The sequence below is a fragment of the Manduca sexta genome, chromosome 26 (assembly GCF_014839805.1).
Source record: "Manduca sexta isolate Smith_Timp_Sample1 chromosome 26, JHU_Msex_v1.0, whole genome shotgun sequence".
Taxonomy (NCBI): Eukaryota; Metazoa; Arthropoda; class Insecta; order Lepidoptera; family Sphingidae; genus Manduca; species Manduca sexta.
The window spans coordinates 17,464,646-17,492,190 of record NC_051140.1 but is presented as its reverse complement, the minus strand read 5'-3'; the positions used below and the strand labels follow the sequence as shown (position 1 = coordinate 17,492,190).

Genomic DNA, 27,545 nt, shown 5'->3' with positions numbered 1-27,545 from the left:
TACTAACATATAATTACGGATATATGTATTGAATTAATATTCGTGGTCATTGTAGGTTACCACCAAAGTGGTAACCTACAATGACACACTGTGACCTATGATTCCTTACTTCCAAATCTCGATATAGAATTAAAGCCCCGACTCGACGAACGTTACGTGACACAACATTAATTTACTAATTTAGATCATGGAAGACGAGCTCATAAAATGGCCGGACAAAATATAAACAAGGCAACCCATTGGTATTTGGTTAAAAACTCAAACCGTAAAAGACATGATAGATATACATTTTTAAATTAAATAGCACTCATTATTATCCAAAGTTAGTTTAGTCGGATTGCAATCACTGATCTTTTCCATTGCTTCCGGTGGCAAACGAGCCATCGACCAATCTGATAAGGGCCCGTTCAAGTATTACGTAACGCAATTTTTTAAAATTTTACAAGACCCCTTCCACCCCGGAAATTGCGTAACGTAATACTTGAACGGCCCCTAATTGGTCTCTGTTGCCCTTGGACGTCAACAGTACCAAGAGCGCAGCCAAACCGCTACCTAGTTAATTTAATTTATTTTTCACATAAATATAAGTATACAGAAAAAAAAACAGACACAATTAAAACTCACCGTTCTATTAATGACGACGCCGAAGTAATCGATCAGGTTCTCGCCGTAGAAGAAGTAGTTGGAAGTGAGCAGGAAGTACCAGGAGAGCGAACGGAACCACGGCAGCCCGTGAACGCGGTACACAGCGTAGCCGATGTTGATGATCTCCTCGAAGCATTTCACTTGCACGCACAGAACCTGAGATAAGAAGTAATGGTATTAAAGTTTTAACTACGCAGTCAAACCTTATTGCACTTGAAACTATTCGAATGAATTTAGAATTTATACTTTAACTTTTTGTATAATAGTTGGCGTTGATTATCTTTTTAAATAGAGATATAAGAAAAGGTAAAGGTTTTCAAGGAAGGAAAGACGAGAAAGATTGAAGATAGAACTTAGGAGGTAATAAAAGGAACAAGATAAATCTGTTCCTTGGAGAAAATATTGCCGGGCTACACGATGATATAAATAGGTTGGAATTACAGAGGATAAGTGAATAGGAAAGTATGGTGTCATTGGCCAGGGAAATGTTAAACAAAAACGCAACATAAAGAACATTCAAAACTTTTGAAATAAACCCTGGATAATTTAATATTACTTGGTAACGTTGTATAGACATTTGCAGTTTATATTATCTATTCTAGACGCTTAGCATTACCTTCCAAGTACATATTATATTAGCATTTCAAATAGAGTATCTAAAAATAAAAAAAAATAAATAAAAATGCTTTATTCATCACGTAGGCGAACATAGTTGCACTTATGATAAGTCAAGGTACATGAGAATATTTAATTATTACTTAATTAGATTAGCTTATATAAACAAAGACAATTTATATTGAAAATAAAATAAATGAAAAATATACTTAGTAAACAAAGCCAGCTCGGGCTGGCAGGGAAGAAGAAATAAAATGATGTATATATGTATTTTTAAATAAGCAATAAGGGAGAAACGCGTCGCGATCCTCACCGGTGAGGACAATAAAAGCCCTAACCTAGCTAACCTACCAGCCTTTCACTAACTACCTAAGCGATGACTACCCGAAGAAGAAAGGCAGAAAGAAACTCCGGGCTTTATTTTTTGTCATCAATTGTCCATTCTTTTATAATATTGTTATTAAATATATTTTTTTTAATAAGTCTTTTCTATACAAAAGTCTGATTAATTATATAAGCTAATACACGCACATCACCGTAAAAGTGCGGAGAAAATCCACATAAAAGTATTTGGCAATAACTAAAAATTAACGAAAAAAAAATCAATAATAAAAAAAAATTATAAAAACTATGAAACAGTCAGTTTACAGCGTGCATACGCCTACATTTACAAACATAATATTTTCATTTCATATTTTGTCTTAGATGTCGGTCAATATAATTTAGATTAGAAATTTTAAGGCTGGTGCAACAAAATGATCGGTCGGTCGTCTATTATACATTGATAATTCAATGAGCCAATATAAAATAAAATGTCATGGAAATTTAAAATTGTTACCCAGTATAATGTCAAAATTGTAGAAAGGTACACATGAGACGTTTATGTAGTTAATTTCCAATGTTGGCGTTAACATAGGGTTGGACAGGGTGTGCAGGACTGTTTTTCCAAACCGTCCGATCATCGAGGTAATCCTTTACATTATAATACCCCTTTGACATTAACTCGCGCTTAACATGACACTTAAACTTGTAGCCGGGCAGATTGGTTATTTAAAGAGGAATTTTATTATAGAATTTAATACAATTCGCTAAATAAGATTTATTTGTTTTACAGAGCCTGAAATTTGGAACAACTAGTTTATAATACCTACTTCATATACTATAGAAGAAAGACGATTAATGTTTGCATAATTTGTAATTATATTTTACTAGTTGGTGAGTCTCTCGTGTGAGAAAGCTCTGCTGGGTAGTTAGCATCCAATGTACTATATGTATTTAATAGTCAGTGGTGTCCTTGTAAAGCAAAAAAGAAAATTAATTGTAAAAAATGATTTTGCGTCGTATCAACGAAACTGAAAATCGAGAAGGTTCCTTTGCTCCTCGCGTTTTTCTCTTAATCGGTCTAATGTTAGTCGCTTCGACGTATCATGTTACAAAAATATATTCATTATTACAGCAGCTAAGTGTGGAATTGCATATCGTAAAGTCTATTATGTATTACCGCGTTGAGGGCTGTCTCGGGTTATTAAAGATAATAAAATAGCCGACGTTATAAAATTTTAATAGGATCGCTAGTCGATACTTACATATATTACAAAGAGGGAAATTTTGGGAGTTTGTTTGTTTCTTTGTAGGTTTGTACGGGCTAATCGTTATAGAAATTTTGAGTGTGTGTTAAGTCTACCAAACCACTCTAAGCCAGGGTGGTAGATTAAGGCCTAATCCCTCTCAGTAATAGAGGAGGCCACCATATATTGACCAGCAGTGGGACAATATCTATACTATTATATAAAGCTGAAGAGTTTGTTTGTTTGTTTGTTTGTTTGTTTGTTTGTTTGTTTGTTTGTTTGTTTGTTTGTTTGTTTGTTTGTTTGAACGCGCTAATCTCAGGAACTACCAGTCCAAACTGAAAAATTGTTTTTGCGTTGGATAGCCCTTTGTCCGTGGAGTGCTATAGGCTATATATCATCACGCTATACCCAATAGGAGCGGAGCAGTAATGGCTAATCTCAGGAACTACCGGTCCAAACTGAAAAATTCTTTTTGCGTTGGATAGCCCTTTGTTCGTGAATTGCTATGGGCTATATATCATCACGCTATACCCAATAGGAGCGGAGCAGTAATGGCTAATCTCAGGAACTACCGGTCCAAATTGAAAAATTCTTTTTGCGTTGGATAGCCCTTTGTTCGTGAATTGCTATGGGCTATATATCATCACGCTATACCCAATAGGAGCGGAGCAGTAATGGCTAATCTCAGGAACTACCGGTCCAAACTGAAAAATTCTTTTTGCGTTGGATAGCCCTTTGTTCGTGAATTGCTATGGGCTATATATCATCACGCTATACCCAAAAGGAGCGGAGCAGTAATGGCTAATCTCAGGAACTACCGGTCCAAACTGAAAAATTCTTTTTGCGTTGGATAGCCCTTTGTTCGTGAAGTGCTATAGGCTATATATCATCACGCTATACTCAATAGGAGCGGAGCAGTAATGGCTAATCTCAGGAACTACCGATTCGAACTGAAAAAATAATTTTGTGTTGAATAGCTCATTGTTTGTGGAGTGCTCTAAGTTATATATCATCACGCTATGACCAATAGGAGCGGAGCAGTAATGGCTAATCTCAGGAACTACCAGTTTGAACTAAAAAAATCGTTTTGTGTTGGATAGCCCTTTATTTGTGGGGTGCTATAGGCTGTATATCATCACGCTATATACCAATAGGAGCGGAGCAGTAATGAAACATGTTGCAAATACGGGGATAATTTATTAGATTTGAGAGCTTCCGTTGCGTGCGCTGCGTAAACGGTTAAAGTTATGCAACAATGATGTATGACGGGATTGTTCCTCTTAAAAAGTTCTAAAAAAATATATTATAAAAACAAAGTCCCCCGCTGCATCCGTCTGCCTAAACGTCTTAAACTCAAAAACTACCCAACGTATTAAGATGAACTTTGGTATGGAGACAGTTTGAAACCCTGGGAAGAACATAGGCTCCCGGGAAACTACTACTTTAATAATGGAAAACTTTAGCCTGAAAAACTTTATAACGCGGGCGGAGCCGCGAGCAAAAGCTAGTATAATACAGGGTTGATATTGTCATTATATTATAAGGTTTAATCTTTGGACCTACTGAACCGATTTTAAAAATTAGTTCACTAATATAAAAGTTATTAGTTACTCTATATCTCGGAAAAATATTTATGCCGAATAAAAATTTACACGCGAGCAGAGCCGCGAGCCAAACACTAGTCACTAATATAAAGGTCAAATACACAACCCTGTCGGCCATTTTTTACCATCAATGAAATAAATGTCTTTCTTGCTATATTGCTATGCTGACTTGATCTAGACGAGGTGAAACTTTGTGGGAAGTTCCGCCTGGATCTTGCTTCTATTGCTTAAATATTAAAGCTTACCGTGATCATAAGTGCAAGCGGTCCGCCATAAATGAGGAGACAGAACGCGCCAATCATGAGCCAAGTGAAGATGCCCCGGATCACCCAGTTCCTCCATCTAAACCAAATTAAAAAGTAAAATTATCGCTTCGTTGATGTATGACAGATTCTAATCATAAATCGCAATCACTACCTTAAAATCGATCGCGGAAATGGACCAATTAGAATATAGCTTGTATGAAATGCTTACAGGCGATTGGTGCGAGATTGATTGATAAGTTTATTCGCGGGATCGATCCGAAGATAACCATAGATATTAATATTATTAAAACTTACGCGAGACATATTAAATTAGTCGAAAACAACACGGTTTTACTCACATACTATGTAGTCGGGATTGCCGATTAGAGGATGACCTACTTAATAAGTCGAAACTGGTCGGCGATTCCGACTACATAGTCCGTGAGTAAAACCGTGTTGTTTTCGACTAACCAGATATTGTTTATTGATTTCAGGCAATTATGATGAAGTTACCAAGTTTTGTAACCAATGTGGACCCGAAAAAAAAACTAAAAAACCGGGGTAATAAGAAAACTAGTTTTATTTTGAACGGGACTTGATTTTACTCTCCAGATCGGACAGTCAAAATATAATTCAATATTTGATGCATCCGTGATTCAAAACTTCAAATCGTCTTTATACTTGTAAGTACTTAGCAAGAAAAAAATTTCTACAAAAATAAAATTAAAACAGTTTACTTTACCCAAAGAAAAAAGTGCTTTAATTAAACTTGGCGAGTATAGGCAACTTTTAATTTGTTCACCTATTTATGGGGCTGACTGTACATTCAAACAAGTATAATAATTAGTTCTATATGAGAACAGTCGTGGAACAGGGGAAATTTTATATTATAATATCATAACCAAGCATTATGTCAAAGCATTCATATCATTGTTTAATTAATTTGTATTATGCGAAGAAAACTTATTATATTATCTTTTTATATATAACTTGTATTCTATCTTCATAAAATATTTTGACACACATAATCAATGTCACGAAACATGTATGAATGTGTTGTATGCATAATGCCCAATAAAAAACCAGTTTTGTGTAACATGCAACCTTCAACCAAGAGCAAGTAGCTATCTAACAGCTTATTGATAGTAATTCAGTATATTAAGGGAACAAATAAAAACAAAAATCTACATGTTTTGGTTGTTTTTTGAAATATGTACATAATAGTTTATGATTCATTATCATTTAATGTTAAGATTAAAATATATTGGTCAAATTAAATGGTTAAAATAAATGGTATATACAAATTTTTTAATGCAATATTATGACTAAATTAGAATGAAACAGACATTCTAAATAGTATGATTAGTTCTTATTAACTGGAAATATTAAGATAAGAAAGTGAATTAGCGAAATTACCTAGAAAAAATCCGTTTAGTTGGAAATGTCATATTATTCAATATAATCATCTTATATTTAAATAATTTACAGCATTGACTAACCACATAATGACATAAAATTTTTACCTCTTTAAGGCAAAGATTTTTAAAAGTATTTATATTAATGCAAAAATATGCATGTATTAAATAGATTTATATCTATGACCTTCAATTGGCAAGTGTAAGTGGGGTTACTACATATAAACAAAGGAAACCAAGATAAAATTAGTTAACATTATTAATGGCATAAATTACAGAAGTTACAAACAATTTAAATCCATTAAATTATAATAAGGTTATAGACTTTCTTTGTCTGTAAATTGAATATTCATAGTTGTTATTTTCGAAAAATAACTGAACAATATTAGGCATAATCTATACTATTGTATGCAAAACTGAAGAGTTTGTTTGAATGCACTAATTTCCGATACTAGTCAACTGATTGTAATGAAATTTAGTATGGAGTTAGTTTGAGACACTGGGAAGAACATGAGCTACTTCCTATCCCAGTCGATTATATAGAAGGACTTTTATCCCGAAAAACCCTTTCACGTGGGTGAAGCCATGAGCAAAGCTAGTATTTTAATAAAAAGAGATATCATTAGATAATACATACAGTACATATTTCAATACAAAAATATTCAGTATAAGAGTGTATGTTTACCTTTTGAAGATATCTAGAGCTTACATAAAGTTATAGATTGACAAAAAAATATTATTTTGAGAGTAATTAAGTAAAAGTAATTAAGTTTGATGGCCCATACCATAACATTTTATTGTTCAAATAAAAATAGGAAATATTTTTTGGACATGTCTATTGCATATCCCAGAGTTAATCATGACAATACATATGAATATGAAAACGAAATAATTTGTTTTTTCCATAGAGGCTTAGAATAATATGATTTCTAATTTGCAATTATTATAGTATTAGTGATATAGTATAAATAAAAAAAAAAAAAATGCCTAATCTGGCATAAAAAATATTTAATAATGTTTTGTATTTATTAAAAGGATAACATTTCGATTTCTCATCCTCATAGACAGAAATTGTGATCATTGACCTGAAGTGATATGTAAGATTAGATAAATTGATAATGTTATATTAATTATTAAAAATTGTCATATAATATGAACACATAAGTATAACTGAAACCAGTGTTATCTATTACAGAAGCTAACCCTTAATTGTTATCAGTTTTTTGTGTGGTTTGTATGACTGATATATTAAAAGACTTTTATATATAATATTTTATAACAAATTTTTACAAGTTTTGAACAAACTTCAATAAACTGATTTAAATTATCATACAATTCATATATCTGTGCATTATAAAACATAAATTTCCATTCACACTAAATGACACATATTAACACGCTTACATATTTTTCATTGTTTTGAAATCCAAAATAATTTAAATTATCACCTCTTTATGGTATAGCATAGATGTTTGATATTCTGAAACTATGTTCTGTCAAACAAAGATATAATAAAATAGACTTTATTTGATGCTCATGAAGTTAGCTCTCGAAGGACTGCCAGCAACCACTTGATAATTGATATATTTTTTTTTATATATGTATGGCGAAGTATTCAATTTACATTTCTTTACATTCAATCTACTTTGAGTGGCGAGTTCAATTAACATCTTATATACATTTTAAACATGCTTTATGATTGTGGCTCTTTATAGGTACTATTGTCTTTTTACCTTGAGAGATATTGTAGGCAGATACAGCAATTATGAGATTAATGTTCTAGGGTGGTGAGGGTCGCAGTCATACAGTACCTATGTCATTCCTCAAAACTCTGGCTAAGTTACTTCAGTCATGGTCCTTATTAACCTACCAACTCAGTGCTCTCACTGTGTTTAAATATTTAAAAAAAAATACACATTATAGTGAAAACCTATTTTATATTCAATGTTGCATTCAAATCCTTTTCTTAGAAACAATATAAAGCATTTTTATAAGAATATTATTTTGTTTACGATACTTAAGACGTAAGTTATTTGTAGTTCCATCATTTGTAATCGTAATAATACTGTACATAAACAAAAATGAATGATTACATTGAACTAAATCATGCGGATGGCGGCGCCGCCTCGTAAAATTGCGGAAGTAAGTATATTTGCACAGATTACCTTGAGGATAGTCCAGAAAGCGCAGAGTCAAGGATCTCCGGAGTTTTATCCGTCCCTTGCGGCAATGTTTTCGCCAATTCATCCACATATTTCTCTTCTAACACCTTCTCCTCTTCAGAATCCACCTAATGATATACATTTTTGTTACAAACAATGAAAAATTAATTTAAAAAAACTTCAATTGCAGATAGCAACAAAATTCGTACATGATCGGATTCTCCAGCGGTTTCGAGTTTCTCGTTCCCATCGCCTTCGCCGCGCCGTTGTCTCAATTCACTCATGTTGGCCGGTTAAGCAGATACTAATTAACACAACAACAACACGGTATCACAATAAAACACTTCGCGCGAGGATAAATTTTAATCCATTTACGAGAAGAAAATAGACGATGTTTTCGAGCGACTTGTCAAACGAAAAATCAATAATGGTTTTTTTTTAATAATGTTGCTAGGCGAAATAAATACGTATAGTTTATTCGTTACAATGTAGATGGCAGTATTTCATAATTGATAGAAAAACACACAAGTTCATTGGAAACAAAGAACCGGGTTTTGTTCGTTTGTTCAATATTATTTCTATCTATTTTATGTCTACACAGTGTCATAAATAAAATATTTCGTAACAAAGAAAACATCAAACATCTTCTGTGAAACCGTGCGCATCTAAGCGAAATGCGCATTGAAACGAAAGGTAGTAAATATTTTGGCAACTTTCACTAAAACGTCAAACTTCAATGTCATTAAACTCGGAAACGTAAATATGGCGAGTGATCCTGACGATTTCGATAAAAATATAGAATTCGTAAGTGTTTCTGCAATATAATTTATTAATGTGAATTATAAATAAGTTATTTAATGGCAACATATTTGGTTTCAGTTAAAAACGACCGTCAGAGAATCGTTTGCGCGCGTTTATGCGAGTCTGAAAGCGAGGGAATTGAAAACTTTAAGGCAATTGGATGCTATCCGTAAACAATGCGAAAATAATAGTGTATCAAAGAAGACTTGCGTGCAGAATTTGGAAATATTTTTTGAGAATGAGCCAACTTTGTTAAATCTAGTGAGTAATTACGGTGCGATCGACTTAGAAAGACTAAATTTTGATAGTAACACATTCATTTTGGAAGATTACATTACCCCGGAAGATGACCACATGTACATGTATAAAGACTTGACAGATAACGGAGATTTAGCTATAGAAGAGGCTGCCTTAAAACAAGTAACTGCCACAGACGACTGTGTGTGTTATGTAAATATACAAAGTGAAGATGTTTCTAAAAAATTTAGAGAAGTAGATCCAAGTGTAAGCCCTAACAAAACGTCCGAAAATATTAGTGAGAATAATGATGTGAAACCAGGTAGCGAGAATGATGAACCACAAACATCTATAGAAGAAAGTAGTGATAGTTCAGAAGTGGAGGTGAAAAAAATTGACCCGACCGATGACTGGTTGAATTCCATAAAGAACCAAACAGAAACAGAGCCCTCTCAAGTTACTGATGTCATGGAACATAGTACAATAGCATGTTTATAACAATATCAGAATATACTTAATTATATTTAATTTTAAGTAGTGTTAATAAATTTTTATATTTTTAATTATGGTTTCTTTTGTTCTTTTAGGATGCAAGCGTAATGAGTTCTCATGACTCAGTTGGATTGAATAAATATATTTTTTTTAAATTTGATGTTGAGCAGAGCGCAATCTTCTATTGAAAAATGTTATTACATAATGATCTATTGAAATGAAATTTTATACTTAAAGGAGTTGGTATATATATTGTGTAGTTAGAGAAACTAATAATAAAATAGAATTAGGTGCCATTTGTAAGGCATAGAATCTAGTCTTTATAAAAAACTAAAGGCAAATGGGAAGCAAAATAACGAAGACTTATACTTTATTAAAATCCAAGGCGAAATAAAACAAAGGTATTAAAGCATCAACTTATATTGTTAATAAATTTTTACAAATGGCATTACTGAACATTTAATATGCAATGACTTCAGATTACATTCACTAATGAATAAATACCCTTTGCTTCACACGAGTACAGCAACAAATTAAAACATTAAATGATAATAATTTTACCATAACCAATTCACATTGCTTGTCACGCTCACATAACGCGTAATACTATGGTTTTATGGCACTTAACATGACATACATTTTACAATTCATCTCTATAAATTCCCATTGTTGGATGGAATCTCTTTTGTGGTAGGTATTCTAGTTTGTACTCGACTTTTTCACTGGAAGTGTTGTGATGGCACAGTAAGGAGTGCTGATGCGGAAAATAATTTTCAACAAAACTCATAATGAATAAATTCTACAAGATAGCGAAAGATTATATGGCTATAAATGTATCATAATACTACGACAATGGAGTTAGGCACTAAATTTTCACATAGGATCCACGTTAGGCCACCTCGCTCTCACGATGACATTAATTTATTGTCTCATTACATTCAAAGTGAGCTACAAACTAAGAATTTTCCGATTACGATTTTACGATTATACATTATGAATATTGCATTAAATAATTTCTACGTTGATATTTTCGATGATAAGTTAGTAAAGACAAACAAAATTTTATTTAGAAGGGGATACAATGGTAAAGATAATTCCATAAGTAGGGAGTACAAAATCTTATAGGAGTAAATGTTTCCAACTAAATGTAGTGCGTATCTAAAGCATGTTATAATGTATTTACGATTAAGTTATACAGCTACCTTACATATCGGTGTTAAGACTACTATTGTACATTTTTAAACAATATCGTTAACTTTATTAGTTATTACTATACAAGGCCGAAGTCTGTGCACACCGCTGCGACGTCACGATTGTTCTGCTTCTCCGAGTTGTTCGCAGCCATGTTTAGTTCGACGAGTGTATCAACACTGTTTATACTGACCCCTTTCAATATCTTCTGAGCGGCTAAACTAGTGAAATTAAAGCTCAAATCGCTCAAACTCGGAAAATTGTAAAAATCCTGGTTCTCTTTCTTGCTCTCCTGACTCAGGCTGTACCTCTTTTGTTTGTTTTCCAAACAGTTCAATTTCTCCACGGACGTGTTTATGTCCTTTATCGGTTCTTGGTTCTTCATCGCCAAGTTTGGCTCTGATCCTAAGACCGTCGGCTTCTGGTCGATGCCTTTCGTTAATAAATTCGCTATAGAGTCCGAACTCATTCTGTTATTTACATTGGGAATACCGTTCAACATTTGCAATGCAGCCGCTTTCTTCAACAAATCTACGCTTTTCAGTTCACTGTTTGAGTTTATGTTAGTCTGTATTCCGCTGTTAGCGGATGACAGAGAATTCTTCTGGTACCTTAAACTTCCCAACGATCCAATGATGTTGTCATAACTCTTCGTGGGTGTGGATGGATTGCTATTAGTAGTAGTATCTAAATTATTTATATTATTATGTATTGCAGGAGACGACGGATTAGACGCAACTTCATTGGTATTGTTTAACTGATTTTTGTAAATAAAACTGTTGTTATTTGTCGCACCACCTATTTGTAATGAAAGTTTACGATTATTGTTCATACCCGTATCGTTCATTGAATTTTTATTGAATTTGTTTTCTTGCACTTTGATCGGCTCCGATTCTTTGTACATTTGTTTGTTTTTTTCAACGCAAACATCGAACGATGTTTCAGTGGGGTTTTTTGCAGTCTGATTCGTGACTCCGTTTTGCGAAACAGACACAACCTGCCTGTCGTCGTTGATGATATAAATATTGCTCCCGTTACTGGTTTCTGTGACTTTACCATTTTCAAATGTTATAACTGACCGCACTGGTGAATTCTGAACATAAACTTTGGTGTTAGTGCCGCCACCATTTTGTGATATGGTATTCGTGGTAACTTTTAGTGTGATCGAGTTGTTAGAATTGGAGCTCGCTAACATTGTTGTCGCAGGGTTTTCAACTTTGGACCCTATGGTTTTATGCAGAGGGGTTGCGGTTTTTTTTGGGGTGTTCGGGCAGTTTTTTGGTGAACTTTTAGGGGAGGTGCTTTTACCGTTTTTAACTGTTTCCCCACCAACAAGAGGTGGCTTGGTTCTATACTTATGGAGGGACTTCGGTGAGCTCTGCAAACTCTGCACTTTGACGAGAGACTGTGCTCTACTGAGACCGGGCGCGCCGGCGTTTGTGTGACTAGGAGACGGCTTTAACGTGCGGTCTGATATGTGTGACTCAAGACTGGAGTGGCCACTGCTACCACTTGTGTGGTAGTTCTTTTTTATCAATGTGTTCTGATCGGACTGGCCATTTCTGAGATCTTTTCGTGGTGTTCTTTGTGGTGTTGTACTTTCAAGGCTTGAAGGGCCGCTGGTAGACATGATGTGATCTGAATTGGAATAGTCGATCCTCCTCAAACTTCCACTAGAACTGTCACGCAACTTGGGGTCGCTGCTTCTTTGAGGGGATCCAAAATGGTCTAAGATAGTTTTGTTGGTGGAACTCCGGCTGAGTGTAGACCGTGGAAGACTTCCGGAGCTGGGGCTGGACTGCCTGACGGGAGAGTGGTCGCCCACGGAGCCCGCAAGGCCAGACTCGGTTGACAGATGCCTTTTGTGACGGCGCGGCAGCGTCGACGACCGATTACTGATCTCTGAACCATCGTAGTAAGATGAGACGAAGGATGTTTGACTCTGCAATGACTCCTGAAATGAGATAATTGTCTAGTTAGTTTCTAACAAAGTAAATACACGACGTAGTAATAACATTACAAAATAAAATCGTTTAAAAACTTTAAATATCAAGTTTGATTACAGATAATCGTCATTATGATAAAATTACCTAAACTAAACCATACGTGTAATACAATAGATATTTATTTTAAATTTGTCGAGTTTATGTATACTATTAAAAGTAAGCGAAGACCACTAGCGTCTACCCACTATAATGATTAACGTGTTTCATCAATAGTTTCTTGGGTTCATACCTTTGAGTTGGTCTGAGTGGCGACACAGTGCAGATGTACCGCCTTAGAGTTGAACCACTCGGTGGGTGGGAACTGGGCAGAGAATGTGCTCATCGCGCGCGTCTGCTTGCTGCGGCCGCTTCGTCTGAATAAGCGGGACAACAGGGACACTTTTTCTGAAATAATGGAGTTCATTTTTGAATGACAGTTAATGGAGTACTTGCGGCTTTTTAATATGAGCATCATGCATAATTTGTAAACCATTGTTTTGCATAAAGTTATTGTATAGATTAAACGTGTAATCATGCACTTCATTTTAATAGGTATCCAGGAATTAGGTATTCTACTTCTATTTTTAGAGATTGGTGTGCATTACAAATCGGTTTTTATTGTTTCAAAACATTTCGTTTAGTCTAAACAGTAGTAAATCGCACTACGATACCTACTTAGGAAAGTATTCAAATTTCGAGGCTCTTTATATAAATAAATTCTTATAACTACGCCCATTTGGCTACAAATCTTTCCAGCGATTATTCTGATGACGAAATCCAGGTACACTGTATAAATCAACCCATCGCTGCGTCCGTTAATTTATTTCGTTAAGAGTCTACCGCGAAGCCTTGGTGTGATTGGAAAATAACCAAAATTGCATGTCTACTGTAAGAAGTGCATAAGTGTTAATAAAGCTTTGCTTTAAAGCCATGTTGTTATACTTACCTACTATTCTAGCCAAGGGAGTACCTACGCAAAAAGGTGCTATGTGGTACTGTGTGTTACAAACATACAAAATTAGACGGAAAATTAATTTTAGAAAATTATAGGAGCTTTGAAAGTAAATGAGCAATATTGGAACATAAAGAAAATATTAGACTTGTATAAACGCCAGTTGTAACATAAATCGAGCTAGAGAAAGAGACTAGAGAAGATATTCTACGAACTGAAAGTAACCGATTATAATCTAAAGCCATGGTAATATTCACTGCCGTGTCTCTTTCTATAGCTTATGTAACAATACCAAGAGTACAAGAACTTACTTGGCGACGCAGATTCTACGCTTGGCGGGTAATCGGTGGAGGACGAACTGTCCGTCGTGTTGACGTTCTTGTGGTGGAGACTCCTGGTAGAGGCGCATCGCTGCAGGTACTTGCTAGAGGATCCGAAGATCCGGAGCGAGTGGCGCCGGTCGAGGGACCTTGGGGCTGGGAAAGACGCGCTGCGACGCTTGTTCGGCCTCCCGTACAGGATCTTGTCGTTGGGGTTGCCTGGAAATATAGAAATAGGTTATTAACAAAATAATGAATGACTTATAGAAATTTTGTTGTGAAAGTAAATTAACAGTTATTTGAAAAAGCTCTCATCAATTGGACTAATTGCGATTTTGGTATATCTGCGAGGAGATTAGACGACGGTTCATCGATGGTAATCAGTTAAATTTCCTTTATTATTATCTATAACTACTCGAAATAAATACATAATTATGACAAAATAAATACAGAATACGCACAAATATAAAATACAAATAGTCGTGAACAACTAACTGAATAATTAACCTAATAATAACAATCTCAGATAATATGAATGTAGGAGTTATTCAGCGACAGCTTTGTGCATTGCCGCGCGTCGACTTGGTGCTACAATTTCTGTGACTTATATTAAGTCACTCGCCAAGTAAACAAGTTTATTATTTTGCAGCACGTACAACTTTATGGTTGCAGGTTAAAAATCTTATTACTGCCAACTTTGTATTGTAAAACTTGGCATGGCAACCAATCAATATGTTCGTGGCAACTAAGAATGCTCAGCTCGAGTGTAGGCTATTGAAGTGCTTAATAGAGTAACAGATTTATATGTAAACGGAGCCGCGAACAGAAACTAATCGTGAAATAACAAACACAACAAATTATCGCTTATTCATACATTCATGTGAAAGCGAATCACGAGCAAAAATAAAATACGAATTGAGTAAACGATAACCAATATAACAAACCTAACTGTTGGCGGCAGCTGTTGCGAATTCATTTTATTTGATTGCACATGCGCTTGCGCCGCAGTTATTCATTGTCAAGGATACAAACATGTGAACATGTTTCTAATAAACAACGCCGTTATAACAGCATGATTCGCTTCGGCGAAATAAGTTACGCAGTAATATTTTTTTTATATTTAGAAAGAGCGTCAAGATGTGCACAAAATATTTATTTTTATACGGCATCGAGTATTATGATTGCATCTGCTGATAGTATTGATGTTGTAGTCCCAATATAATTCAATACAATTAGGTGTCCATATTCAATAATTATGTTCACTGGCTAGGGGTAATCGGCGGTCGACACTATTTGGAGTCCGGACCCTACCCCACTTATAATCAGGTGCAGTAATGTAATTTGGTGTGCCAGTTCATAAAAAGAATTTCATCACACAATAGAATTCTTCATCCTGATATGTGGATATTTTTAGTTTAATTAATATTTCAACAAGGTACCAAAATGTTTTTATCGGAATTTCAATTCCTACATTCTAAACTTCACATTTATCTTGTTTACACAAAACTCTACTTCTAAAAATGGCAGACTGGTTTGATATTGCAGTACGCAAGTTCTAGGGAAAAATATGAGTTGCAAGTTTTGAATCAGTACTTTTATGGCATGCCGAATTCGGGATTTCTGCGTTGCAAACCAGTCTCGGCCATCTTATTCAATAAAATTATATGTTTAAACACACCGATTTCGCTTAAATATAACTTAATTCATACAAATAAGGTTTTTGACATTTAAATTATCGTGACATATATCAAGTTGTAAAACAACAATCGAGATTTTTGTAAAATCAAGGCTCTTCGTATCTGAGACTCCCACGATGAGAGACCACCGAGAGATTGTGATTGTAAATTATACCACATACTTATCTTCTTGAAACTAACACTTTACAATCGGTTACTCGAACCGTAGATGTAAAATAAAAAACTATAAGTTTAGAACAAAATATCAATACTAAGTAATTTTCATTTTACAGTCCCTAATGCCACTACTATTCCTCTTAGAGAATTCGTCGTAACGGCAACATCACATTTTCAATCAGAAAATATTCACGTTAAATTCGTTATGGACGGATAATTTTTGGCACAATGTTAGCATAAGTAAAAACGAATATGTGGTTTCATTTATTCACACAAGATCAATATTACCCTTTATAATCAGATGACCAGACAAAACGTCACCTTGTGATAAAAACCATCTAGAACTTGGAATTACAAAATCCTTTGTGGAAATAAGTACGCCATAATAGTCACCTAGCATTTTGATATAAAACAGTATACCCATTAAGCTTCATAATTCTCAATAGCACTATGTAAAATTATTTTCTTGATATCATATACCACAATTTCCCTGCAACAAAGTATTCCCGAACAGGCAACACACTTACGTTATTACGAGCTTATTATAGGACCTCATAATTCATTATGTCATTCTAGATTGCAAGACATGCCAAGTAATGCAGTAATAATTTGCCCCCAATGTGGATCCCTTGTGGCATCAATAAGAAAGCATTATCCACGGTCACATACCTGCGTAAGTATGCACACGCGTGTTCCCGAAAAGGTATGTAGAGATACTTCTGGTATAAATACAGTTATTTTTGTCATTTTATTAATTTTGTGATCAATGATCATCCTATCGTTATATTTTATATTCGACTACCTAAATCAAATTTCCTACCTAGACCCTTTTATTCAACTCAAAAATCACTAAATTCGATTGCCTCTACTGTACTGGGGGATACAAGTTATAATATCACGGTTCACAGCCCAAATTAGCTATCATTATTGGTAGAATGATAGCTAATTTGGGGTGTGAACCGTGGTGATGGCGAATGATGTCTTTCTATAATAAGTTTTATTTAATAAAACCTTACACATAATGGGAATGTGCTTACATGACGCACAAAGAAAATGCTTCACGTTACCCGCGCTCGTAAACTCCGTTTGCTTCTTATCCTTTTGTAAACACGTACGATGCCTAATTACGAGCTTTTGATTTGAAATTTTATCGCTTAACAAATGCAATGAATAATTTAGATTTTGTTATTGTCTTGACTCAGAGATTGAAGTCTTTTCTACTGGTTCAGTCAGATGCGAGTACAGAAGTTTATTAAACCACCAAAAAATCGAATTTCTGAAAGAACGCGGACGAGTGCTTTTGGAAAAATCCACGTCTGCAGTCTATACTGAACACTTTATATGCGACATAATCAAAAGATTTTTATATCTTGTACAAAACGGTTGACTAAAAACGCACCACAAAAAGTAATTCCACGCTGCATTGTTGTACTATACTATCGTTGCACAACTATATCCTCGGAGAAATCTCTATTGCAACAAATGTCATACAAACAACAAATCAACAGAATCTAAATCGTGGAAACAAAGATAAGTTTTACACGCATTTAAAATAGAAGCAAACGTATGACCATAAAACGTGGTACTCTGAGCTATCAACACATCTTTTAATGCATAGTGTGAGGTTGGAATCCTGGCCATTAGCATGCCTTGCTGCGCCGCAAATAAATCTCTATGTCATACGCGTAATTTTAGATCACCTTTACTATGGAAACACGATATGCGAAATTCTTGGAACTGCGGTTGTATTGCTATTATCGTTCTTAGTTGTATTTAGATTCCACGTAGATTTGTTATGAACTGAGTGGTAGGGAAAAAGAGATAAGTAATGTAATTGGAACCCAACTGAACAGCAACCACGTAAAAATGGTCAACAACGCTTCGCAACGCCGTCTATCGTCAGGTTTCAAGATTAGCTGGTAAAGTTGTCTCAGTTTGATTGATGTTCTCGAACTATACAATCGATGATGGTACACACACAGTCAACAGATCATCACTGATGCAATGTAGTTTCTTAGCGGACTACAAAATTATATCAAGTACGTAACTAAAATATACGTGGGCTTAAAGTTCAGGATCTTACCGAGTTCCTATTACTCCATATTTTGAAATATCGGAATCCACACTGTCATACAGAATTACCGCCCAGATCGTGTCTCAGATTTGTTTTACAATGTCACTTAATAAATTTGAGTGGCGTTTCCGTTTGCCGCGTATTTCAGTGTAGGCTTGGATGTAAAGTAAGCAGTTAAAATACAGTCATGACAACGTAATTGGTTTATGTTTATTTCATTGCTGGGTTCAGACTTCCCTTACAATATTACAGCTTGGGGAGATAATTCATTATCCTGCGTGGGTTTGTTTGAAACATTTTGTTTGATTCTTGGAAATTGAGGTACGACTTCGCAAGGTATCTATATTAAAAGATTTTTTCATGAGAAGTTCGCAAGTATAAATTCTTCTAAACCAATTTTCCGATGTTATGTCTAGTTTATAGACATCACCCAGAAAGTATAGCTTTTCTTTTTGTAGCTGGAGATAAGACTTTTCAAACTTGATCTCATCCTCTGCATGGTCTTCAATTAACAGACTTTTTCCGTGTTTTTGCTAAGACTCATTTTAATCATATTAAAAATACATTTTCGCAATGTGAACTAAGGCCATAGCCTTTGTTTAAATTTTAAGTATTTTTGCACGATTATCATTTACTACGTTACGATGCTAACGGTTTGACAAATGTGCTAATTCGTGACCACATTATTTTTCATATGTCGTCACGTCTTAGACGAAATGGCTTGTAGAGCACTGTTACAAATAAATTTGCACTTTGCCATTCTTTTTGCCATTTCAAGTTCTTTGTCCTCGAACGTGACAGACCGTTGGGAACGTTCTGTACAAATAACATTATTAATAACAAGATGTTTGAATGCACTGATTTTATGAACTTATTAGATTCACAAAGAATGGTGAGCTTTTGTTTACGTGACCTACATAGTGCATTTAGAAATAAATTATATGAAAATTTATGAGACGTGTTAGTTAATCACTGTACATAGCAGACAGAACAACAATTGTTTTAAATGAAATAAAAAAAATAAACTATGAGTAAAAAAAAACTTTCTCCATTAAACATTTTGAAGATATGTCAAGTCTCCCGATTCACACTAGGCCAGCGTGACGGACTAAGGTCTAATCCCTCTCAGTAGTACTTAGTGGAGGCCCGTGCCCAGCAGTGGGATCGTATGCTGGACTGATATTGTTATTATTATTTATTTTGCCTACAGCTCCACCCGCGCGAATTCAATAAAAATACCGCCATGAAAAGACTTGCTGTAACATTTTGTAAGGTAAGACAGATTTCTGAACCATTCTATAAACAACACTAATCAATATACATAAAATAGTATGAAATAAATAATAATCTATAAACCACTTTGTTTACACAAATTTATGCCAAGAACTTTGGAGTGCATTTCGTGGACAATGCTCGCTTGATTATATTTGAATTTCAAAAGTCAACATAACATCTTCATCGTACCATTTGTAGTCGAGGAAAATCTTCACAAATACGAGGTAAATATTGTATAACTATACATTCCCACTGTGGTATATTTGTAATAACTTAGGCAATAGGTATAATACGTTCTTATCTTTGATGTTTATTTCTTACAAGTTAAGGTTAGCCCCTGCGTTGTACAGTAGATCTGATAGCATTGGATTTTGTTTTAACTTCTGGAAAATTTAATCTCGTGTCGTATTTCTAATTAGGAATCCTCTTATACATATGTATGAACAATCTGTCCTATAATGTAAAAAAACAGCGTCCCATAATCTTTATAGATGCCGAAGATGTAATAATCGTGGTAAAAGTCATAGTCTCAATTCTAATCACCTTAAAAAATAAAAATAAAATTGGTGAATAAAACTCACCTCTATTCCACACGACAGCTCGCATAAAAAAGAAAAAGATTATTTACCAGTTATGCTAATTATATGATTATTATCTATTATTGTTGTAAACAAAGGAGCAGATGACATCTCACGTCCACGCCTCATCCTAAATCCCGTATTCGGAGACTGCCCACGTGTAATTATGTTTAGGTTTCAAATACACGTTGTGTTTATTTGAATAAAATATAAATATAATAACATTCTTAACATGATATAAAAAGTTGCTATATTTCAAAAGGAATCTTTAACTACAGGACTGGATGTGGCGTAGGTTAATTCTAAAGTTTCTACTGAAATTATTTGGGCTCATCCGTAGGAATCTTTAATATGTGCTTGGATTTTGTTTGCTATATATAATTAACCATAGCATTATGTTTTCATCTACGTCAAGAACATAATTCATGAGCAATACACTACTCAGTCGAACGTTTTTAAAATAAACAGTCTAGTTTTCAATCACGTTTACGCTGATGAGAAAAGCAGCTTTTAATTTTAATTAAAATCATAAAACCTGCCTTCGCCGAGCATTTCATTTGTATAATAACAATTCTCGAATGGTCGGTCTTATCTGCTAAGTGCATTCTCATCGAGGCCTGAGGATAACGCGCCGTGGCCAATCCAGTCACGAGTCCTGTTACACTGGCACTTGCCAGGAATGCTGGCACATTAGCATGCCATCCTGTATCTAGTATAATAATAGAACTATCACGTACGCTTTTGAGATTGCGCTCTTTAATTATATTTAATAGTAACTTATGATTATGCTTGGTGTTTATATTCATGAAGTAAATGATTTTGGAGTGGAATGTTTGAATAAACATCGCACATTAACTTTAGAGGTTGAAAACAGCGCAAAGTAGAGTTTATTTTTGGAGTATAAAATAGATTCACATAATTCAACTAAGGGGACTGACCACTGTCTCTTCTTAATGACTGAGAGAGTTGGGTTAAAAACCCCAAGTGTTTCTCAACCCAGGAATCAAATCTAGCGCCTCTTAATCCGCAGCCCATATACACTATGACACCAACGAAGCGACTAAAATCTACATTTACTGGTGAAGTGCTTCCAATTGCTTTTTACTCATTAAACAAGTGCAATTTTGTTGCAAGCTCGTTTGTTTTGCTCGAAGCTAATAGTTGACTACACTTCAGATTACAATGTAAATAAACTTTGTGCTGACAACACGATGGTACTACTGAGTGTTAAAATAAATAGCCAATGATATCCATTACTAAGGTATAGAACTCGAAAGGATTTCGCTTCAAAGAAATTAGCGAGCGATGTTGTTACTAATACAGCTTTTGTAAAGTTACTTTAAAGTACAAAAGTACGCGTCTATATGCGATTTGTTTCGAGGAAATAATTTAGGTACTTACATAATTACAGAGACTTTTTGAACGAGGGATGTTATTGCTTTTATAAATGGTTTATTAAAAATGGTTTTTATGGAACGCTTTCTAGTTATATCTCTTACAATTTCCGAAACCATTAATATCATTTTTATTAACATTTCTCCGAAATCCACTACCAACAAAACTTGTAGTAGGGAACATTGCAGAGTTCATTTTACACTGGGCAGTTCGAACTATTTCGGGTGCATCTCATAGCAGCGCATTTATTGCTCTCAGCTTGATCTCCATAACACGTGCAACTTGTTAACGCTGTCGATAATGCGATTGGAATGCGCACGCGCATCCTTGGCGTAGCATTTTACTACGGCGAAATGTTGCCAGCTTTGGCTCTCTTTAACATGTTTTAAATCTTTGAGTGTTTAACTTTCAGAATTGGATGATATTTTTAAAAAGGATTTGATATTAACATTATTGTAATCCTTATTACATTAAAGTTATTGTTGTTAAAGCGTGTCTCTAGTCTCTATTATTATAAAACTACGCAAAACGATTTTTATGCCGTGCAGAATAATAGTTACCGCAAATAAAAATTAAAAAGTAACATGAACCAAAATAGTCAAATATTGCCATAATATACCCAAGGATTTAACAATGTCTAAATAAATGTCTAGTACTTTGTAATGATTCTTATTTTCGAAAATCCATGTAATTCTTAATTCTTCACAGTGAATTTCCGTCAAATTATTTTAAAACCAAAGTTTTATGTCACACATTCCCACCCATTAAAACGTATTTGTACGCATAACCAGACATAACAGCGAAAAAGGCGTAAAACAAAAATCCAAATATAAACCAAACGGCGCCTATGTCCAATCTATTTTGACCACTTTCAACGTATATTAAAATATATTTCTCTGTGCAATGCGATGCAGTCGCATACCGTCCGACGACCTACATTCAGGACGAGATCTCGAAGCGCATCCGGCGCACAAAAATAGTCTAAGCATCATTAATTATGACTATTGATATTGATTGCCTCTGTTTCTAGTGTGCGTATTGCTTTATTTGGTCGTGGTTTTTTTTTATCAGTTTTGAGCTCTCAGGTCGATGTGTTCACTTCGTTCAGATCGAAGAACAAATTTTTGTAAGTTTTTGGAATAATACACATCCAAAATGTCCGAGATTGGAATTTGTCTTATATAGCGATAGTTTCGCCCCTATCATATCATGGAACGTATATAAACCCGACGAAATGTGTATACATATTGCACCTAGGATTTTAAGTACCCTTGGACACGAAGAAAACAGTGGTTATTCACCAACAGCTGATTACTCAAAGGAGTTTTACAACGCTATTAAAATGGCAACATTCCAAGTCAGACAAAACTAGATGCAATTAGCTCAAAGGCGCCTCTTGTGCATAAAAATACTGATTCTCTAATCAGTATTTTTATGCACAACATCAAGACATTTTTTATAGTAATTACAATAAATATAAGTGCATCTGAGTAAAATTTCCATAAACTAAAGATAACTTATCGTTTGAATGTTGCCGCGAATTATGCCGCGCTAATTGCTTCTTACACTGAACCGAGGAAAAAGTTAAATAAGTACCTATCATCAAAAACAGGACAACATCAAACCTCGAAGGCATATAAAGAGATTTCTATTCGAAGTTTCCATTCGAACCGTTCTGTTGCTTTAAACTTGTACAGATCAAGAAAACCCGAAGTAAATAAGTTACTGTCAAGGAGGAAAGTGTTCAAGGAAAATATATAGAGGTGCATCTCCGACATCACTTTCACTTGTCCGTCAATCCACGAGACCCAATTAATGCTTTTTACGTTACTCCTTTTTAATTTATTTCCTTCAGCTCGCAGTTAATTATATCACTGAATAGGCCATCTAAGCTATACTAATTAGGGTTTTCAATTTGCCACTACATTGGCTTCCGAAAGTGAACGTAAGTCCAGGCTTTATTAGGGACTATGTGAGGATTTTCCCGGCAGAGATAGCCCTAAATTTCGTCTGGGATTGTTAGCCCTGTTATAGAAGTTTCTGGTGGTGTAATACCAGTAATACCTTTCAACAGCTGTGGCTGGAAGTTAATACGAATTAAAATCAATATTAGATGTTTTTGAGTGTGTATAAAACTTCACAAAAAACTTAAGGAAATATTACAAATCTCATAAAGAGTACAATTGTCTTAAAATGAGTGTTATATTTTATAGAGATTAGATACAAATACTTCTTGATTTATGCACTAACTTTTGGCCACGGCTTTGTATATTCGGATAAAAATATTTGGCCGTATATTTGCATAGAAAGTACCCTTTGTTCTTTCAAGGAACAAAAACCATCTCCATACCAAACTTCATCATAATCCGACAGATGCGGCGAATGATTTTGTTTTATAAGGATATGTATACTTCAATCTATAAAGAGCTTACATAGCATTAAGTATGTTTACACACCCACAACCCAAACGAATCCTATTATATGGACATCAAGCACTTCCTTATTATATTGAGTCTGACTACATGGTAAGTTTAGCTACTAATAATGCCGAAATAACAATTTATTGTTTTATTTATAAGAGAGACTGCATTGTGTTCCTTTTGTGTTGCAATGTTTATCTGGTTTTACCTAAAAAGCAAGTTTTGAAAACTAAATAAATAAATTATTAGAAAACTATAGTCATTTAACGAAACTGCAAAAATAACATAGAGAAAATGCTAATATTATGTAAATAGCTTCAATATTAAAGTCCATTTAATGGTACGTATATTGAAAGTCGAAATTAGCATTTTATATTGTTATAAAATATGATCTAGTTTCATTAACATTTTAGAATGTAAATACCAATTTGGGTGTTATTGTCGTGTGATATTTGAGTTGAATGTTTATAATAAAACAAACAATTTTATACTTTATAAATGTCACGCTTTACAGAACAGGTATTCCGGTTTGAACAAAAATATATATTTACATTATAATATGTATTTCTACATTTCAGTTGATATCGATATCACATACACACTACCTACCTACCTAGGGTGTCTACCTTAGAGGTGCATGACATGACATCGACTTTCTGCCGTGTGTATTCCGTCCCATAATATGATAGAAGAACGAGCCTATCGCCATATCGGGAACAAATTCCAAACTCCGGTATGTTACTAAGTATAAAACCCAATATTAATTTGCCCGACCCGATTATCGAATTCGAGACTTCAGCACTACAAGCGTACTTTAATACAATTACGCCATCGTGGCAATCGATATCATTTGGCAAAATTAAATAACAAAGAAATTTAACCAAAATTTTATAACTGTTAACAATAGTAAAAATTCAAATAAAAAATTTTGGAACTTACATGCCAACTTTTCTCGAAGCCATTTTGTTAAAAAACAATATAAAAATATTTACGCATTTAAGATAGAACCAATGGTAGACATATCTCGATTTTAATGCGATCAAGTTACTTTCAAGCTGATATCGATGCGTCATGGTGTAAAAATTCGCAGTTCGTCGCCCTCGGTGCCAGATTTTAACACCGCTGCATTCGACAACGAAAAAAGCTCCACCAAAATGAACGAGACGTGTGTCGAAATTTGGGTTGCCAGATATAGGAAAGATTTATTGGTATATTTTTGGTAAGCAGAATATTTTTGGACAACATTTTTTAGCATTTATTATAAGACCAATATAGTTTAGTGTAATTTTGTGGGATCCTTTTTGTAAATTTCATCCAATTGTAAATTTTTTCCAACTTTATTGGTTCTACATTTAATGTAATAATTCATGTTGTCCCAGGTATTCGAATGAAAAAACATTTCTAACTAAGGTCTCTGTGCCAATTAAAATTGTGTTTCCTATAAAATGAGCAAAAACCGACTCATCAATAAATATTAAACGAAGGAAATATAAAATTGTAAAGAAACATTATAATATACACTTACGACTAACGACACAAATAAAATTCCAAGAGAATCCCGGAAACGGCAAAAGCTTCGCAACATTTAAAACGGATATTATGAAGCACCTAATTTATTAACTTCACGCATTCTTCCTCATTAATGTCGGTGTATTTATAAGAAATTGTAAATATTTTGATTTTATTTACGATAAAATACGGTGTCAAAAATTTCAAGTATTTAAATAAAACGGGAATGGATTTGAAATACTTTGGAATCCGTGGAGTTTTATTTTTGCTTAGATCTTAAAATATATATTTGAAATTAGCTCATTTACTATAACTATTTTTTTTTAACAATTGAAACTTGTTTACTTGTTTTATACTTACTTTACTTGTATTAATTTAATTATTGCCACAATAATTAAATTAATACGAGCAGCATTAATACTTCAACTGACATTTCTTGTAGTAAACCAACGCAACTGAATGTAAAACATTTAAAATAAGCATTACATTTTCCTGAAAATGTTAACCTATACCATCAATAAAAGTGACTGGAATTACGTGTAAAGATTTCTGAAAATCAAATCTAATAAATCTTGCAAGTTCCTCAGAAAAGATCAAAAGCGATGTCATTTGGAATTAACTAAAATACAGGACGTACTTATTATGTCGATTACTATAATTAGAGATTAGAAATCCTTCAATGCGCCTCAAATAATTAGTGAGTGTCTTTACGAAGGGAAATAGACTTCGAATAAGTTTTGTATAGTACCTACCTAAAGGAAGAGTTACAAAGGTAGGAAATTTAATTAGGATCTTCCTGCCCTTTGATCTTGATTTTTGTCTCATTAAGAAAGAACAATATGGAATTAATCACAACTATAATAATATCCTGATTATTAAAAATAAAATTACTTCAGCATTTCATGTTTCCAAATAAGAAATAGGTTATATGTATCTAATATTTCGGAATAAATAAATTTTGGAGAGAATTATTTTGATTTCTTTAGATTTTTAATCATGTAGAGATTACATTACTAAATTAAACAACAATTTTAATTAATCCTTTTATTCTAGAAATATCTTTGCTTTATATACAAAAAGTACAAACGATAATGACATATTTACCATTACAATATAGAATTATTATTACTAAGTCCCAAATAAAACTAATATAAAAAAAATATTTCGATACCAAACTACTGACATGTGTTGGATTCATCTTTTTAACCGCCAGTACGACATTATATTTAACATCCGCACTGCAGTAAAGTGCACACTACGAGACGTCCGAGTTGGGTATCCGGATTTGATCAAATATTTGAGCAAACCAAAAGTGTTTGCGCTACGCTACGAAAACTGAGTAACACTTCATAAAGTGTTCGCTTTATCGTCGCTATGAAGATAATTCGTGTATAATGAAACGCCATAATGCATTTTAATGATGAAAACTAAGCAAATGAGTTGAAAGGCACTAAGGATATTAAATGTTTAAAGAAATCGCCAATAATTGTAAAGAAAAGCAAAAGTGATGTTTCCCACAAGACGAGTTTTGCTACCGCTGAATAGTGACGCTGTGATGACAAATATAAAGAATATAACTTCTACGATATTGATCAAATTCTAAACATGGTTGTATGCAAAAATAACTCTAAGACTTGTTAGACTTTAAAGCTGTTTTACTACGCACATTGACTATGGCCGTAAGCAAAAGTATTCAGAGAATGTTCCGAACCTCAGCTGTTGAGGATCCAGTAGACACAATGTGGGTTGAAGAGGTTCCCTTTGCTGGCGAAAAACCGCTTCTCGATCCTCCAGAGAAGAATAAATTGATCACTTATAATATTAACTGGAATATCTAAACCAAATAATATGAATATCGCTTTAGACTTTAACGTTACACAACACTTGCTGGTAAGGCTGCTTTAAAAATTATTATACTATTTTTTACAGCATCTAAAATCGTTGTCACTTTTGTGATTTAGCAACAATCTTCAATAGGCGACGATGTGTGAAATTGGTCTGAGTCCTTGATAATTACAAAATATCCGATAACAGCTCAATTTATTGAATCTTTAAAAAACGAAGCACGTAGGACACTTTTTAGACGCCGGTGCAACGGTACTTAGTGCACCAGGCATCATGCATCAAAAGCTTAAATGTTCTTGAACTATTACTTTTCGATCGATAGTGTCAGTAAACGCTGATCGTAAAATTGCTGACGCTTTTT

The 27,545-nt window shown here is 34.0% G+C and overlaps 3 protein-coding genes across 6 annotated transcripts in view; 1 reads left to right on the top strand and 2 right to left on the bottom strand.

Annotated features, from left to right (window-relative positions):
- Positions 1–8,674, bottom strand: part of LOC115451828 (phosphatidate cytidylyltransferase, photoreceptor-specific) — a 34,430-nt gene extending 25,756 nt beyond the window's left edge. The window contains exons 1-4 of the mRNA XM_037443391.1: positions 8,467–8,674; positions 8,261–8,385; positions 4,681–4,777; positions 625–801 (exon numbers count right to left, since the gene is read on the bottom strand). Of these exons, the coding sequence (XP_037299288.1) occupies positions 625–801; positions 4,681–4,777; positions 8,261–8,385; positions 8,467–8,541 (474 nt within the window). The 5' untranslated portion in view covers positions 8,542–8,674. The remainder of the gene's footprint in view (positions 1–624; positions 802–4,680; positions 4,778–8,260; positions 8,386–8,466) is intronic.
- A 306-nt stretch (positions 8,675–8,980) lies between these two features.
- Positions 8,981–9,858, top strand: LOC115451829. Its single transcript, XM_030180208.2, has 2 exons — positions 8,981–9,061; positions 9,137–9,858. Exons 1-2 carry the CDS (start codon positions 9,020–9,022, stop codon positions 9,791–9,793), a joined length of 699 nt encoding a protein of 232 aa, XP_030036068.2. The 5' UTR covers positions 8,981–9,019; the 3' UTR covers positions 9,794–9,858.
- Positions 9,859–10,191: 333 nt separating this feature from the next.
- Positions 10,192–27,545, bottom strand: part of LOC115451827 (uncharacterized protein DDB_G0287625) — a 178,534-nt gene continuing 161,180 nt past the window's right edge. For all 4 annotated transcript variants that reach the window (XM_037443104.1, XM_037443106.1, XM_037443103.1 and 1 more), the window contains exons 7-9: positions 14,227–14,454; positions 13,214–13,368; positions 10,192–12,932 (exon numbers count right to left, since the gene is read on the bottom strand). In XM_037443104.1, the coding sequence (XP_037299001.1) occupies positions 11,058–12,932; positions 13,214–13,368; positions 14,227–14,454 (2,258 nt within the window). In that variant the 3' untranslated portion in view covers positions 10,192–11,057. The remainder of the gene's footprint in view (positions 12,933–13,213; positions 13,369–14,226; positions 14,455–27,545) is intronic.

Bases quoted from the DNA above. Each gene is read 5' to 3' on its own strand.
- LOC115451829 (XM_030180208.2), top strand. From the start codon at position 9,020: ATGGCGAGTGATCCTGACGATTTCGATAAAAATATAGAATTC. The intron at 9,062-9,136 runs GTAAGTGTTTCT...ATTTGGTTTCAG, and splicing joins TCGATAAAAATATAGAATTC to TTAAAAACGACCGTCAGAGA.